This window comes from Salvia miltiorrhiza, chromosome 4, assembly GCF_028751815.1.
Source record: "Salvia miltiorrhiza cultivar Shanhuang (shh) chromosome 4, IMPLAD_Smil_shh, whole genome shotgun sequence".
In the NCBI taxonomy this organism is placed as follows: Eukaryota; Viridiplantae; Streptophyta; class Magnoliopsida; order Lamiales; family Lamiaceae; genus Salvia; species Salvia miltiorrhiza.
This window is the reverse complement of record NC_080390.1, coordinates 50,034,354-50,049,131: the sequence shown is the minus strand read 5'-3', so window position 1 is coordinate 50,049,131 and position 14,778 is coordinate 50,034,354. Positions and strand designations below refer to the sequence as shown.

The following is a 14,778-nucleotide window of genomic DNA, read 5'->3' as shown; positions in this document are numbered from 1 at the left end:
AATTATGATCCTCTGAATCAAAAAAAGATTGTTCATCTTCCCACAATCAACACAAAGCTCTCTGCGAAAACAAGGGTTTTCGTTCATCCCCTCCAAGTTGACTGATAAACTCGCCGGCCCTAACGCGCCGTCCGTTAGCAAGGCGACGTAAATGGCAAGAAGCAATTCTAATGCAACGGGTGAGATGACCGATTGTTCTAGATTAATTTGATCTCCTCTTCCATATCTACACTCATTTGGTTCTGATTCTCAATCCAATTAAATCTTCAAACGAAGAGGCGACGCAGTGGTTCTGGTGGTCGGCGTAGGTGGAGGAAGGCTGGCGCGGTGGTTCTGAATCGAGTAGGCGCGCTAACGACGCGCGGGTTGGTACGACGCGCGGGTTGGTGTCTGGACGGCGCAGTAATTGCAGGTGAAGACGGTGGTGGACTGGCGTGAGCTGTGGTGGTGGTGGCGGCGCTACTGATCGCCGTCTGAATCTGACGGCGACGTTGTGTGCAGGAGCGACGCACGATGAGGAGGAGGCGGCACACAGCGTTCAACCATTTGCTGTCCCCGAGTTCCACCTTGACGACACTTCATTCCCGCCCACAGTCCCCAACTTGGCCCTATGAATCCCCACACAAAGGTCCTCATTTTCAGCCCTCAAGAACACGATGGAATCCCCCGCCACATCCTTGCCCAAGATCATATGCAAAGGCAGCTCAGTCGAATTATTTCCATGAATTATTTTTTGTTTATGTATGAATTATTTGTAATTCACGACTGTTCCATTTTTTGTGTATTGTATAGTTCATTTAATAAATGAAAAAATTCATACGGATTTGTGGCTGAAGACTATGATGAGTTCATGATTGCATGAATTGTTTTTGATTTATGTATGAATAATTTGTTTTAACATCACTCTATATATCTGTTGCATGAATTATTTTTAGTTTTTGTACGAATTATTTTTGATTTACGTACGCATTATTTTTAGTTTTACGCATGAATTATTTTGATTTTCGTAAAAATTATTTTAGCCTCAACTCTGATTGTATGAATTGTTTTTGGGTTTCGTACGAATTATTTTTGATTTACGTACGAATTATTTTTTGTTTACGTACGAATTATTTTGGGAAGATATTACCTCTATTAGCGCAAAGATGATGAAGTCTCTCGAATATTTACCTCTGTTATCAGACGTGGGAGTGTATGGATGAATGAAGAAAATATGGAATTATATAGTGTATAAGCGTAATCTCTTAAATTATGGAAAAATATTAATTAATGAAATGTAATTACATTATTAACCTTTTCCTTATTTTCGGCTGATTACATACTAAAATATCTAGCCAAATCTGACCGTATATATTAGTGATATGAAGAGCTGAGATTTGGTCTTATTTTATAGGTTAAGAGTGAGTCTTATTTTAGCGCAACCCTAGCTATTCAATGGACTCCCCTTAGTATATAAGATAAGACTTCATCACAACCGTAGGATTTATAGGATGGACGGTTGGATTTTAATTTTTAAAAATGATTAAATTCATTTATCATTTCTTTTTATGCAGAATTGGAATACATTAAAGGGTAATTTTGACATATAATTTCAACGCAAATCTTCTCAGTTTGACCTTCCAAATCTTTTGCTCAATATACTCCGATTCTGAAGCGTGATTTATTACTAAAATTCAAGAAATACGTGCATACAAGAATATGTAAAAAATGCATGCATGAAAAGTTAAAAAATTCAAGAAGACCAATTGTTAACTTAAGAGGCCTATGGATCAAACCTCCCAAAAATTGTTGGATAAACCATATGAAGGATCAAAAATATTCATGTAGGTATAAAAAAATTATCATACAATGACGAATAAATAAAATGCATAAGATATAAACCCAGAGTATTACAAAATATTCAAATATGCATACGAAAAAATTCGTTCAGCAACATTTAAAAATTCTTCAATTGCATATAAACTTACTTTTGATGTTAATGTATTGAAGTTTATATTCAAGGGAAAAAATTGTGAAAAAATCAAACTAAACTAAATGCATAACTAAAACATTAAAACGACATAATTAAATTATGATTAAATAGAAATAAAATATTAAAATTGTTAGAGGACTTAAAATTCTAATATAAAATAGTCATTGTTAGATTGCATTATAACTAAACGTAAAACATTACAAAATATTCGGATATGCAAATGAAAAAAATGCAGATTAAAATGATATGAGAAAAAATCGTCAAACCAACTGTAAATATGCATGTATGTTTTCGCAAAATATTCACACAAGCATACGAAAAGGAATAATAAAATATTGTTACATGTAGTAATAAAATATGCATTCGGCAAATATCAAAAATTCATGGAAATAATAGTTAGGATGACGTGATCCCACAAATCGTGGGATTCATATTAATTAAGGGAATTGTATTTACCTTATTAACCTTATAGTATAAATAGGCTAACACCTATCCGAAATGATCTGGCCGTCCATTACAATTGATATCAAGAGTGGAGATTATGTCTTATTTTATAGCATAAGATTCAGTCTTATTTTAGCGCAACCCTATATATATATATATATATATAGTGAGAACTATAATTTTCGTCATAACATGAGAATCATTAAAATTACTGCGTCAACTGCTAAATTTATTGCACTCGAAAAAAAATAAAAATTTTGCTTTATTCAAGATTTGAACCTAGTATTGCATTCATCCATCAAAATGATGCATGCACCCTAAATTTTCATGAGAATGACAGAATATAGTTTTTCTTCTCTTGTTTTATTTATTGGTTGTCAGTTGAATATATATATCGGCCACATAGGAAACCATCACCTCGATCTAATTCATCCTTGAATATTCCCTTTTAAGATGAAACATGACCTGATTAATTGTCTATCAAAATCAATGCATAACAGTTCAAGTCGGTTATGGACCCATAGTTTGTTGGAGGAGCCCAATTTATTAGTTGATAGAGAACTTCAAATCCATCGGAAATTTTGTGCTTGAGAATAGTAAGTTTTGAAGTAATAATTTATGGTTAATTTATTACTTTGACTAGACAAATAGTACTATTTTTTATACTAGAATAAAGAAATTTTAAAGATCGCATAACGATGGACTCAAATCCAGAACTTCAAGCCTTGAGCATTAATCACATACCGATAGGCCAACATACACTGACAATTCCATTACATGTTCGTCTAGTTTCATGTATAAAAACATGTCTTACCTGAAATATGACAAATTTTGTGCCTGAATAGTAAGTTTTGAAGCAATAATTTATAACACCTAGGACACGTTTGGTATTGGGTTATACCCTGTATTAGGTAAATTAATCTAGATTAATCTAATGTTTGGTATTCTCGAACAAAAATTCGGCTGGCCCAGGTATAATACAAGGCCCGGTGCTAAAAAACATGACTAACCCCGTTTAATAATACCACCTCCCCCCCTCCGACTAATTTTGCATCCCGAATCTGGTTTATTTTTTGCTACCCTTTGCACCCTTTTCGAGGAACAGTTTTTTGCCCTAGCTCCCCTCCTTCTCCATCGTTTCCCATTCTGTTTTTTCGCTGCAGAACTGTGGGCGAAAATATCCAACGGCGTCAAGACCTTCTAATCAAGAATCTGGAGAGATGGTTGAACAACAATAGTGAGGAGTCATCTACGTCTTCCACATCAGGTGAGAAGAAATTAAACTTACGATTCTTCGCCTGTGGGCCTTCGATTTTGGGTGTCTTTTTTTCATATCATTAAAATTACGATTCGTTTATGATATAATGGAAAAATTGTTGTTTACTAACAAATTCAGACTTCACTATGTTGACTGCTCTTGATTTTGTATATTTATTATGGTTCCCCTTAATTCTATTGTATTTGTTATTTCAATGGTTAAGAATTAGATTTGTAAAAACCTGAAGCTGCAAATTGACCCATAGAACTCCAATGTTCGCAATTTGCAGCGATATATTTGTAAAAACCTGAAGCTGCAAATTGACCCATATGATTGAATTAAAGATTACGACGATAGGATTAAAATTAAGCCAGCCTTGACACCATCAGACTCTTGTATCCCAACCCATTATCTTGCAGTTATGGATTCAGTTCTCTACAATTAAATTACTCAAAAGTGTAAAATTTCCAAATGATTTTTAAGTTGTGGGGATACGTTGGGAATTTTTAAAAAATTAAAGAGGTCAATTTTGGTAATTTATTTGGTTATCCAACATATTGATATGGATACCAAACACATGTCTAGATTAATTTGCCATGATATCAAACACATATCAGGATTAATTAATTCTTCATTATCCACACTAATTATCTGGTTACTTTATATCCTGATTAATTCTTTACTGAGTATCAAACGAGCCCCTAGTCATGAGGTTTAATACAAGTATAAGCCATTTTGATAGGTGTATCACCGTTAATGAGTATTTCTATAGATTTTGGAGTGTTTGATAGGATTGTTAATTATCAGCCTTGGCCCGCAGAAAAGCCAAGGCCCGCACCTAATATACTGTTCCTTTTAGAAAAGTCATCCCGCACCCCCAAGTTAAATTATACTGATTTGTACAGTAACAAATATTAATTCTTTGTTGACAAATTTTATATCCCCCTCAACCCAACTTCAAAAATGAAAAAAGCAAATACTCTCATGAAATATATTTGTGTTCTTCGCAACTGGAACAACAGAGCTTTTTCTTCTTCGCAACTAGCCATCAACAACTAGCTACCATCGTCGCCACTATAAACTTCCATCTCCCAACCGAAAAACGTTGTGGCCCACAAAGAAATCGAAAGCGTCCATTGACGACCAAAAATCAATAAAGTGGTGGGGGTTGAGACTTTGTACACATTTGTTTGATAGTTTTTTTCTTCTTCTTAAATTAAGGTCAAAATGATAATTTGTTAATTTAATCTTAAGTTGTATATTGTCTATCAAACAAAAAAATTAGTTATCTCAAGGATTCTATCTTAATTATCAAACACAAATATACGATACTTATCACTCATTATTTACAATATTTATCTTAATTTAAGTTATTTTGCCATATCCTAATAAAATTATCAAACGGGGCCTAATAGAAGTAGACTGGTTTATTAGTTCATCGTGTCTACATCGTACAAGTTTTCCATATTACAAACTAAAATAAAAAGTTTTCTGCGTCACATTTCGGAACTAATATATATTTTTCTCTGTACAAAATCAATAAACAGATAATGAAGGAGCCATAGAATAAAAAATAGTAGTACTACTAGTTGTTTAAAACGTGGGTTAAATATTTACATTATGGAATGAAGTAGGGGTTTGGACATTGTCCATCTATGCAAAATTGAACCAAAGACATCGTAAAATATAATTACAACATGAGTATATGTGAGATCAACAGACATGAATCCTTGGCCATCATAGAAGAATTTCAAACCTTGATCGTTGGATGTATTCACATCCCCCCTCCACGCTTTCGACCCGGCCCCGCTCGTCAAGAATTGGATCGGGCTGCAACCAAACCCAAATGTAACACACATTAGATAATTACTAAAACATATAGAATAATATTTATTTATTAAAATAAATGAAAACACGGGTGTTTACCTTTTGGTGTCGCTGATGCGTTGAAGGCAATGATCGTGTCCGTTGATATAAAGATCAACATCGTTGGCCTAAAGATTCACCCCAAGAGTTAGATTCATCCTTCGGTAGCAAGTGTCGTTAAACACTAACATAATAGTATCGAGTAGATTTAGCCATTTATGAATCTTATTATTATTATTTTTTAATTATTAAAAAATTTACCTGAAGAATTGGAAGAAGCTGATCTACAAGCTCTAGAGTGTCGCCATGGTGGCTCACACTTCGAATGGCATGATGACCCACCACAATTTTCCATGTCGCTTTCGAATTCTCCAATGCTAATTCAAGATCCTATTTGTTTTTGGACCATCAAGTAAAAATTACTCAAAATAAACAATCCAGCTAATTTAGTCAAATAAAGTTCAACCCAATTTTGAGCTAGATTCAATAAATGTGTCTTTTTTTAAGAGCTGCGTGTGCCATAAGACAAATATTAGACGGAATTAATAAAGTTTTAATGGATAATCATGTGACGGGACTAACATGTTTAATTGTTAATTAATTTGGTGCTTAATTGACGTGCTCTAGATGCACCCCTACAGTTTCGTTATGCATCTTGAAATAATTGTGCCCACACAAAACGTGTTGTGATTTGATACATTAATCTCTTGAGTCTTGACTATTTTTGTTTACTTTTTTGCACAAAAGGCCAAAATGGTACTTGAATAATTGAGATTTGTCACAATCTTGCTGTTGGCACCCACACCTATTTTTATGATAAAAATAACAATTGTATTTGATAAAACTTACTTTTAGCAAGTGGGCAGTAATAGGTTTTAGTAAGTAGAAATAAATACATTTAAAATAAAGTTGAGAAGATAAAACTTACTTTTAGTAAGTGGGCAATATAGGTTTTTACAGGGGACACGTCGCGCCAGTCATACACATGATCACCTGGATTTGTGAAATACTCATCCACAAATGGAGAGGTGTCCACGAAGAACAATTCTGCTAGCTCTGTCCAAAATAAATGAAGAAATATGAATATATAATAAAATGTAGATTACATAATGATATTGATTTAAAAATGAAACATGGAATTCCCTAAAAAAAAAGACAATGATACATGGAAGTAGAATAAAATAAAAAAGTAGGGTACCTGCATTGACAATAAAGGACCTCAAGCAAAGCCATCTACTGTCGATTTTTCTAAGCAATGGGCTCAGCTGGGCCACCGCATCACCTCTGTAATCATGGTTCCCCAAAACTGCATCCAACATAAACAACTTACTCTATCCGTCTCACAAATCTTGACACATTTTCCTTTTTGAGTCGTTTCACAAATTTTAAAACATTTATAAATAAGGTAATAATTATTACATTCTCTCTCATACTTTATCACTTTTATTACCATCTCTCTCCTAATTTATTATTTTTATTACCATCTCGCTCATACTTTATGACTTTTATTACATTCTCTCTCATACTTTATCATTTTTATACTTTATTAATTACACATTTAAAACACTAATTTACAATTCCTTAATTCCCGTACCCAAACCAAACGTGTTAAGATTCATGAGACGGATGGAGTATTTATTTTCATTTTTTCAATTTACTAGCGACAGAAGCAACAAATTTAAATCTATTGTCTACTAAAAAAGAAAAGGTATTAATTATTCATGAAATGGGTCGTATCTAGATATAGCTAGCTCAAATTAAGTTATCGACGGCTTTTTGTTATGTATTAAAATGTTTACCATTTTCGAAATATATATAATTAATAAGAGTTCCATTCTACTAATGTATCAGTATTGAGATTAATGCGATAATAAATGCTTGAGATTGCAATTTGGATTAAAAAGCACCAAACTATTAAAAATTTAAATTTTAATTACTCTCATTAAACTATAAATAACGAAAACTAAAAAATTGTACTAACCATTAAACCACTGCTTTTGGAGGCTCTTGGCCGTGTAAATATCGGTGAAAGAATCAACAAAGTTTGGATCTTCCACGCCCTTCAATCCATTATCGTAGAAATTATCACCAGTTGACACCACAAAATCTATGTCCATTTTTTCACCAATTCTTCCCATCTGCAAAATTTAACAAAATTTACCATCTCCACACACAAACATATTTACGTAAATTAATGAGATAAATTCACAAAATAATTAGAAAAGAAGAACATTGCATACCTGAAAAGCAACTCGTGATTGGTTGAATTCACCCTTTCTTCCCCAATCTCCGACGACCAGAAATCGGAGCGTTCCGTCGCCTTTTGTGGTCTGTTCGAATCTTTCCAAATCCGCAGAGATTCTGCAAACAATTAACAATACGACTAACAGAACCATGGTTTTGTGGTAACTCCCCATGGCTCTGTGTTTTGTTTCTGTATTTAGAAGAACGAGTTTGTTGGGAGAAGAGAGCTAAAAACCAGATACACAGATACAGAGGGAGAATATGGAAAGGGACGCTAATTTTCTTGTTAATTTTTTATGGAGTCGAAGATTTATATAGGAACGTTTTAGATGAGCAATTTTTTATTTTATTCTATTGATATGAGCAAATATTTATGATTGGTTTATTGGATTCATAACTAGCATATGATAATGATTTAATGTCAGCTTTTGTATGGTATATTGAATTGATTTTCAACATTCTATAATTTATAGGGCTACATTGGATTAACGGAGCTTAGTTTTTTGTTGTTCTTAAATCTTTACGCAAAAGGAATCATAACAGTTTCGTTCAAGGAAATTTAAATAAACGTGAATAGTCATTCTTTTTTTGTTTTGTGTGTGTTTTTGGATAAACAAATAAATTTAATTAGTTTTAGAGAAAAGTTGAGTGGCGATGAGTGATTGTTAGGATTGGACAGAGTTATGCGAATATGCTGATGGGATCTCCAACACCAATGGGATGATGCCAAAACTGGAGGGAATTTTTTGGGGGTGGGGCGAGATTCACCGGATATTCGGATCATTTAATTCATTGTAAGTGGAGTTTCGCCAAATTTTTCGTATTTTTGAGTTTTGACATCCTATTTTTCTCTCTTACTATGTGTACGTTCGCTTTTCAAAGATTAATTACAATACTGGATTTAAAGTCTGTTATGGTAAGATTTTTGAAGAATTCCGTTTAGCAAAGACATAAGTGTTTTACTTTTGTTGTGTCTTGTGTTTATAAATGTCTAATCTAGATGTTGTATAGATGGATTCTGAAACCTTAAATAATTTAAATTTTGATATGGAAAAAAGGTAAAATTATAAATTATAAATATACTTAATATCCTTCACAGTTTGATCAAATTGATACAACTGATATATCCCTCCTATATAATACACAAATTTATGTCGTGACATTTGGTCAATTTCTTAATGAGGTGTTTGATTCGTAGAATTAAATAGGATTAGTCTTATACGGCTTGTGAGTCTTGGACTATCACATGTGATAAAAATAATTTGAACTTTAATTCAATTTCGAGCAATCGAACGCCCTCTAAATATATAACAATGTCTCTAGTATATAAAAATATAAGATTAGTAAATTTGATATTTCCCATGTCCACAATAAGTATGGTATGGATGGAAGGACGGGCACATATTTTAATAAAATATTGAAAGTTATGTATAAATTGAAGAAATAGTCCCACCAAATTGATTTGTTAAGTCATAAATAAATGATTTGTGAGATTAGTTTCTTGTAAATATTGTGTATAAATTATGTAAAGTATAAGGGTATATCATATACTCCCTCCGTCCACGAAAGAACTTTGTCCATAAAAGAACTTTCTATCTATTTTTTGACCATACCCCACCACTTACTTTTCACTTTTTCATCACTTTCAATACTAATTACAATACCTTTACACCACTCTCAATACACTCAACAACCTTTTCTCCACTTTTAATATACATTCAACAATTTTTTTCTTAAAACTTGTGTCACTTCCTCCTAGGAAGTTCTTTCGTGGACGGAGGGAGTATGACCTAAAATGGAAAGACCACACTTTTTGTGAACGGACTAAAATGACTAAAGACCACACTTATCGTGGATGAAGAGAGTATTAAAATTTTGTAATAAACCAGCACAATTTTAATATATGTCAACCTAGTATTATATTGTAAAATGATATCATTATTAATTTCATAATTGTAGTGGGCAAAATTCGTCAACTTGGCTGAAGTCCAATTGACATTCGAAGCTGGCCCAATGGATCAAGCAACTCGGTCCATCCAGTCCGATAAGCTTCAGACCAACTTGGGTAGACAATGATGATAGACCAATTACTTAAGAAAACCTATTCGCCCAGCCCGATAAGTCAAAGTTTAAGTTGTTCTGTATTATGCTTTGGTGGATGTGGTATTGGCTCTGTAACTGTAAGGTTAAGCATGAGGCCAACTACAAGGACGAGTTGGAGCTGGCTGAGGGTTGCACTAACTACTTGCGAACCTTCCAGGAGGCAAACATGAACATTCTTTCTCGCAATAGTGGGCTGCCCCAAGAAGGTGATCGGATATGGAAACCGCCACCACGGGGAGTGTTTCACTTGGACATTGACGTCTCTGTGCATGCAGACGGAAATGCTACGGGGGTGGGTTTCCTGGTCCGGAATTCTTCAGGGACTATTATTGTTGCGGCTGCTCATCGGGTGGGATGAATGAAGACTATTTTAATGGGTGAGTTGCATGCTATGATGCTCGGAATCGACTTTTGCCGGGAGAATAGCTTGGGGCCGCTTTTGGTTTTTATTGATTCTCTTCTGGCAATACACGTCGTGCATGAAGATTTTAAGGGTTTGGATTCGCTTTGTGATTATCTTTTCGATATTTTTGCTCAAGAAAATGAGCATATTGTGTTAGATTTTTGTCATGTTCGTAGAGAAGTTAATAGGGCGGCTCATTGTTTGGCGAATTTTGCTGCTTCTTTTGACTTTCCGAAATTGCTCTTCATGATTTAGTATAAGGTTTTTTTCCCCTTAAAAAAAAAAAGAAGAAGTGTGTCACATATTGTTCAACTATTTTATATGTTCGTTGTCATTCTAATTTTTTATACATTTTCAATCATAGATATACTCTTTTCAAATTACACACAAGTTCACAAAACTTTTCAACACTAAATTATAAAATAAGATATTATATCGAGCACTTGAATTCTTAATAAAAAACCACTAAATATAACATTTATTAAATAAGAGAAAATTATACAATAAAAAAACATTAAAATAAACTACAATGTACACATTAATTTAAAGCAAACGAAGTTGACTGTCATTCAAGATTCGAAATTGGTATTATTCCCACTGATGTTCAATTAAATAAGTAAATAAACTAAATCTAGCAAACATTAATATAAATAAATTTGGGATCTTAGTTAGATTTAATAAAATGTAATCAATAGTCCATATTGTAAAAGCCCACGTTAAATAAAATTAATCAGTTTTAAAATAAAATACAATATGATCTTTTTCATATAAGATTAGTTTCTTTCTCGAATTTACAAGAGATTTTTATATAATATGATTAACATAAAAGGCACCAGATAAATTACAACATAATAAACAGAAATAATTATTGAAGTTTGGGCTTGGATTTAAAAGAAAAGCTCAAATACGAGTAGGCTCGGGCCAGGATTAAGCCGGCCGAATACGAGTAGGCCCGGCCCAGTTGACAGTCTTCCTCCTAAACTCATCGCACCGCCGCGGCCATTTCCCTGCACAGGCCTCAGTTCTCCTCAGACGATAAAACCTTATTCACGGACAGGGCTGAGACTGAGAGTTTCTCTTCTCATCGCGAATCGAAATGGTAAGGATGCTAACTCAATACGCGCAGGCTTCAATTCTCCTCAGACGGTTAAACCTCATTATTTTGTTTGAAAATAAAAAATTATAGTACTAGAGAAATCAGAAAGCCCTAAATTAAATGTAAACGCCGCTCCTTTTTTTGTTGCCTATTTCTGTCCTGCTACGTTTCTTCACTCTACCAGACGCTGGCTTCTAATGGTATTTCTTCAACCAAACCTTTATATTTCTTCAATCCATAAAGAATTTGGTCTTAAATGTAACATTTCAAAGTTTGTAAAGATGCTTGCGTTTTCAATAGAAGAAACGCATATATGCGTTTTTACTGTTCAGAACCTGATAAAAAACGCAAAATGCGTTTAATTTTGCAGTATTGTTATTGCTTACTGCATTTTGAGTTTGCAGTATGGTTGGAGATGTCACCTAATCTGAATTCTTACAAATTGTTGGCCATGAAGCCTGTAGCTTTCTGAAAAATATGCCCTAATTTGATGTAACTAACAATGCCTAATGATTCATTTATATTGTTTTTTTTTGGATCAACAACACGAACCTACCTGAAAATTTACAATCAGTCTTTAAGTTTGGAAGAGTTTCCAGTTATTTTATTGTTCATGCTTTCCGCTTATCTCGAATTTTTCATTTTAGTGTACTGTTAAAGTTATTGTTAGGAGCCTTATAGTTGTAGAGATTTCACTTAGATAAGTTATCTTTACAGAAAGAGGAACATTAGCTCCCCTCCTTCGAAGGCATTCATCAGGTACTTTACTTTAATCTTTAGTCGTTTTGGTTGATGTTAGCTGTGAATCTTCATTTCGGCAACTGTTTTAGGGATCCATCAATGTCAAAGATTGAGGATAGCATCCCGAATCCATTCACTGCCGAAAAGTATTAATCGTCAACTATTGCATTGAAGCTTAAGTTTTCTGTCTAGGGTTTAAACCAACATGGAAACGAATTCCTTGCTTTCCGTTTCCAGAAGCCCCGCCCTTGTGAGATCACATTGTGTGAAACCTACTTCAGGGCATGGTGCATTGAGTTACTTGCCATGTCTGACTACCCCTATTAGACATAAGAAGAGAACAGCTCTTACTATCAGAGCCACTTCATCTGCTGATGCGGGTAGTGCGTCATCTTCTGAATCAAAGAGTCTGCTCTCGCTGGTTCTGGATGTTCCTCGGGCAATCTGGAAGCAAACTTTAAAACCTTTGAGTGATTTTGGTTTCGGTGGGAAAAGTGTGTGGGAGGGTGGAGTTGGCTTGTTCCTTATTTCTGGGGCGTTTCTACTGGCCTTTAGCTTGGCCTGGTTGAGGGGGTTTCAATTAAGATCAAAGTTTAACAAGTATTTGGCTGCAATTGAGTTTGATCAGGCTTCTGGCATTTGCACTGGAACACCTGTAAGGATTAGAGGGGTAAATGTTGGCAATGTGATTCGTGTGAATCCCTCATTGAGGAATATTGAGGCTATTGTTGAGGTGAGGCTGTGATCCAAGTTTTTGACTTGTTTTCCAGTTGTGGGGCTTCATTGTGTTTTGATAATCACTAAATTTTTCAGATTGAAGATGATAAAGTTATAATACCACGGAACTCGGTGGTCGAAGTCAATCAATCTGGTCTTCTTATGGAAACACTCATCGATATCACACCTCAAGACCCTATTCCGGTGCCATCAGCTGGGCCTCTTCATGCGGGTTGTGTTAAAGAGGGTCTAATTGTGTGTGACAGACAAAAAATAAAGGGGCGCCAAGGGGTGAGTTTGGATGCATTGGTCGGAATATTTACTCGCATTGGCCGTGAAGTTGAAGGAATAGGTGTTGCGAATACTTATTCATTGGCTGAACGGATTGCTGCTGTTGTTGAAGATGCAAGACCTTTGCTTACAAAGGTATGGTTTTTGTATTTTGACTGTTGCTCTATCCTGAGTCAGCTTCCTTGGTGACATTTTCACTGTTATGAATTTATAGTATGTGCCATCTTACTTTTGGATGTAAATTTAGATACTAGTCAATTCTTTTACTAAATATTTCGACACTTCATAAAGATGTCTTGCTGTAAATCTCAAGTATATTGTTCTATATGAATGTTAGTCTGTGCTGTGTTGAATACTCTTGCATATATTAAATTACATGGAATGTATTCTCATGCAAGATTCGGTCTTTGATGTAGTGATTTCTCAGATTCAAGCTCTAGCTGAAGATGTAGAGCCTTTACTGGCTGAAGTTCATGATAGTGGTTTGCTGAAAGAAGTTGAGAATTTAACCAAAAGCCTTACACGAGCTTCTGAAGATCTGAGGTAGGCTGTAGTCTTCAGTGTGGCTTTCACTTGAAGCAGAAGTCTTAAATAGTTATACAAATTAAGCAATACTTGATATTAAACCATCCATAGTGCAATAGATTTTATATTTGGTATAGAAATTCTTGAGCTTTCTATTCAAAATGCAATTGATTGCATTTTTTCCTCCTTTGTATTGGGATATGTGCACCATTTACTTCACCTATGTCCACAAATCCATTTGACCCAGGTATCCCATGATTTTTGTTTCAAAATTCAAGAGTTTCTTGCCAAATAGTTTGTCCGTATCTTATCTATGATGTTTGTGGCATTGCTCATTGGTTCTTTGAAAATTGACTGATGATGCATTATATGTGGAATATGCAGAAAGGTGCAATTATCAATATTAACTCCAGAGAACACAGAACTAATTCAGAAGTCTATCCATACCCTCATTTTCACATTGAAGAACATTGAGGTATGTTCACCTAGCATGTGAAGTTTAGAATGTGCATCATCTCTCTTTATATCATCATTGCAAATAATTGTGTTTTCTTCACGGCCAATCAACATGTGCAGAATATAAGCTCCGATGTATTGGGATTTACTGGGGATGAAGCCACAAGAAAGAACTTGAAATTGCTCATTAAGTCTCTCAGCCGGCTACTATGAAGCAATTTTTTTTTGATTTAGTCTGTGTGCTATATATTGAAATCAGAGGTGAGCTTAATTCAGGTAAGATGTTTTTGGATGCGAGTATGATGGAGCTACTCTGTTTTGGGCATTGAAAAGTAAATGCTTGAAGAAGGAGCTGACTTGGTGTGTGTTCTTCATGATAGATGTTTCCATGTTCTTCACCATAGATGCTTGCTTTGGATGTGACTTGCAGCATATATACCCATATTGGAAGAAAGATGCTTTGTTCTTTAAATTGGTGAACCTTGCCATCGTTTTGTACTCTTAGATCAGATGCTCTATTTCTAGATTACAAGAAACACAAATAATGATTACCACTCAAACTCTTATTCATTTGTTCTACCTCAGCTCTAACTAATACAACATCGTTTTGGGCATATTAGTTTTTTCTATCAATTTTTGCATCAAAATTGAAATTTAAGATT

The 14,778-nt window shown here is 34.3% G+C and overlaps 2 protein-coding genes across 7 annotated transcripts; one reads left to right on the top strand and one right to left on the bottom strand.

Moving 5' to 3' along the window:
• Positions 1-5,238: 5,238 nt before the first annotated feature.
• Positions 5,239-8,332, bottom strand: LOC131020234 (purple acid phosphatase 17-like). Its single transcript, XM_057948936.1, has 7 exons — positions 7,781-8,332; positions 7,522-7,678; positions 6,739-6,846; positions 6,469-6,596; positions 5,802-5,930; positions 5,601-5,668; positions 5,239-5,504 (listed from the first exon to the last, which is right to left on the bottom strand). The coding sequence occupies exons 1-7, from the start codon at positions 7,955-7,957 to the stop codon at positions 5,288-5,290; spliced, it is 984 nt and encodes a 327-aa protein (XP_057804919.1). The 5' UTR covers positions 7,958-8,332; the 3' UTR covers positions 5,239-5,287.
• A 2,820-nt stretch (positions 8,333-11,152) lies between these two features.
• Positions 11,153-14,730, top strand: LOC131020232 (protein TRIGALACTOSYLDIACYLGLYCEROL 2, chloroplastic-like). 6 transcript variants are annotated; one of them, XR_009100638.1, is made up of 8 exons: positions 11,153-11,389; positions 12,104-12,145; positions 12,320-12,860; positions 12,941-13,270; positions 13,563-13,678; positions 14,045-14,135; positions 14,237-14,392; positions 14,497-14,730. XR_009100638.1 is itself a non-coding variant. In XM_057948933.1 (7 exons), the coding sequence occupies exons 3-7, from the start codon at positions 12,333-12,335 to the stop codon at positions 14,327-14,329; spliced, it is 1,158 nt and encodes a 385-aa protein (XP_057804916.1). In that variant the 5' UTR covers positions 11,153-11,389; positions 12,104-12,145; positions 12,320-12,332; the 3' UTR covers positions 14,330-14,730. The 6 variants fall into 6 exon arrangements, 3 of the variants coding, with proteins under 3 accessions (XP_057804916.1, XP_057804917.1, XP_057804915.1); XR_009100639.1 differs by having other exon boundaries at positions 11,154-11,389; positions 12,236-12,860; XR_009100637.1 differs by having other exon boundaries at positions 11,154-11,389; positions 12,217-12,860.
• Positions 14,731-14,778: the final 48 nt, after the last annotated feature.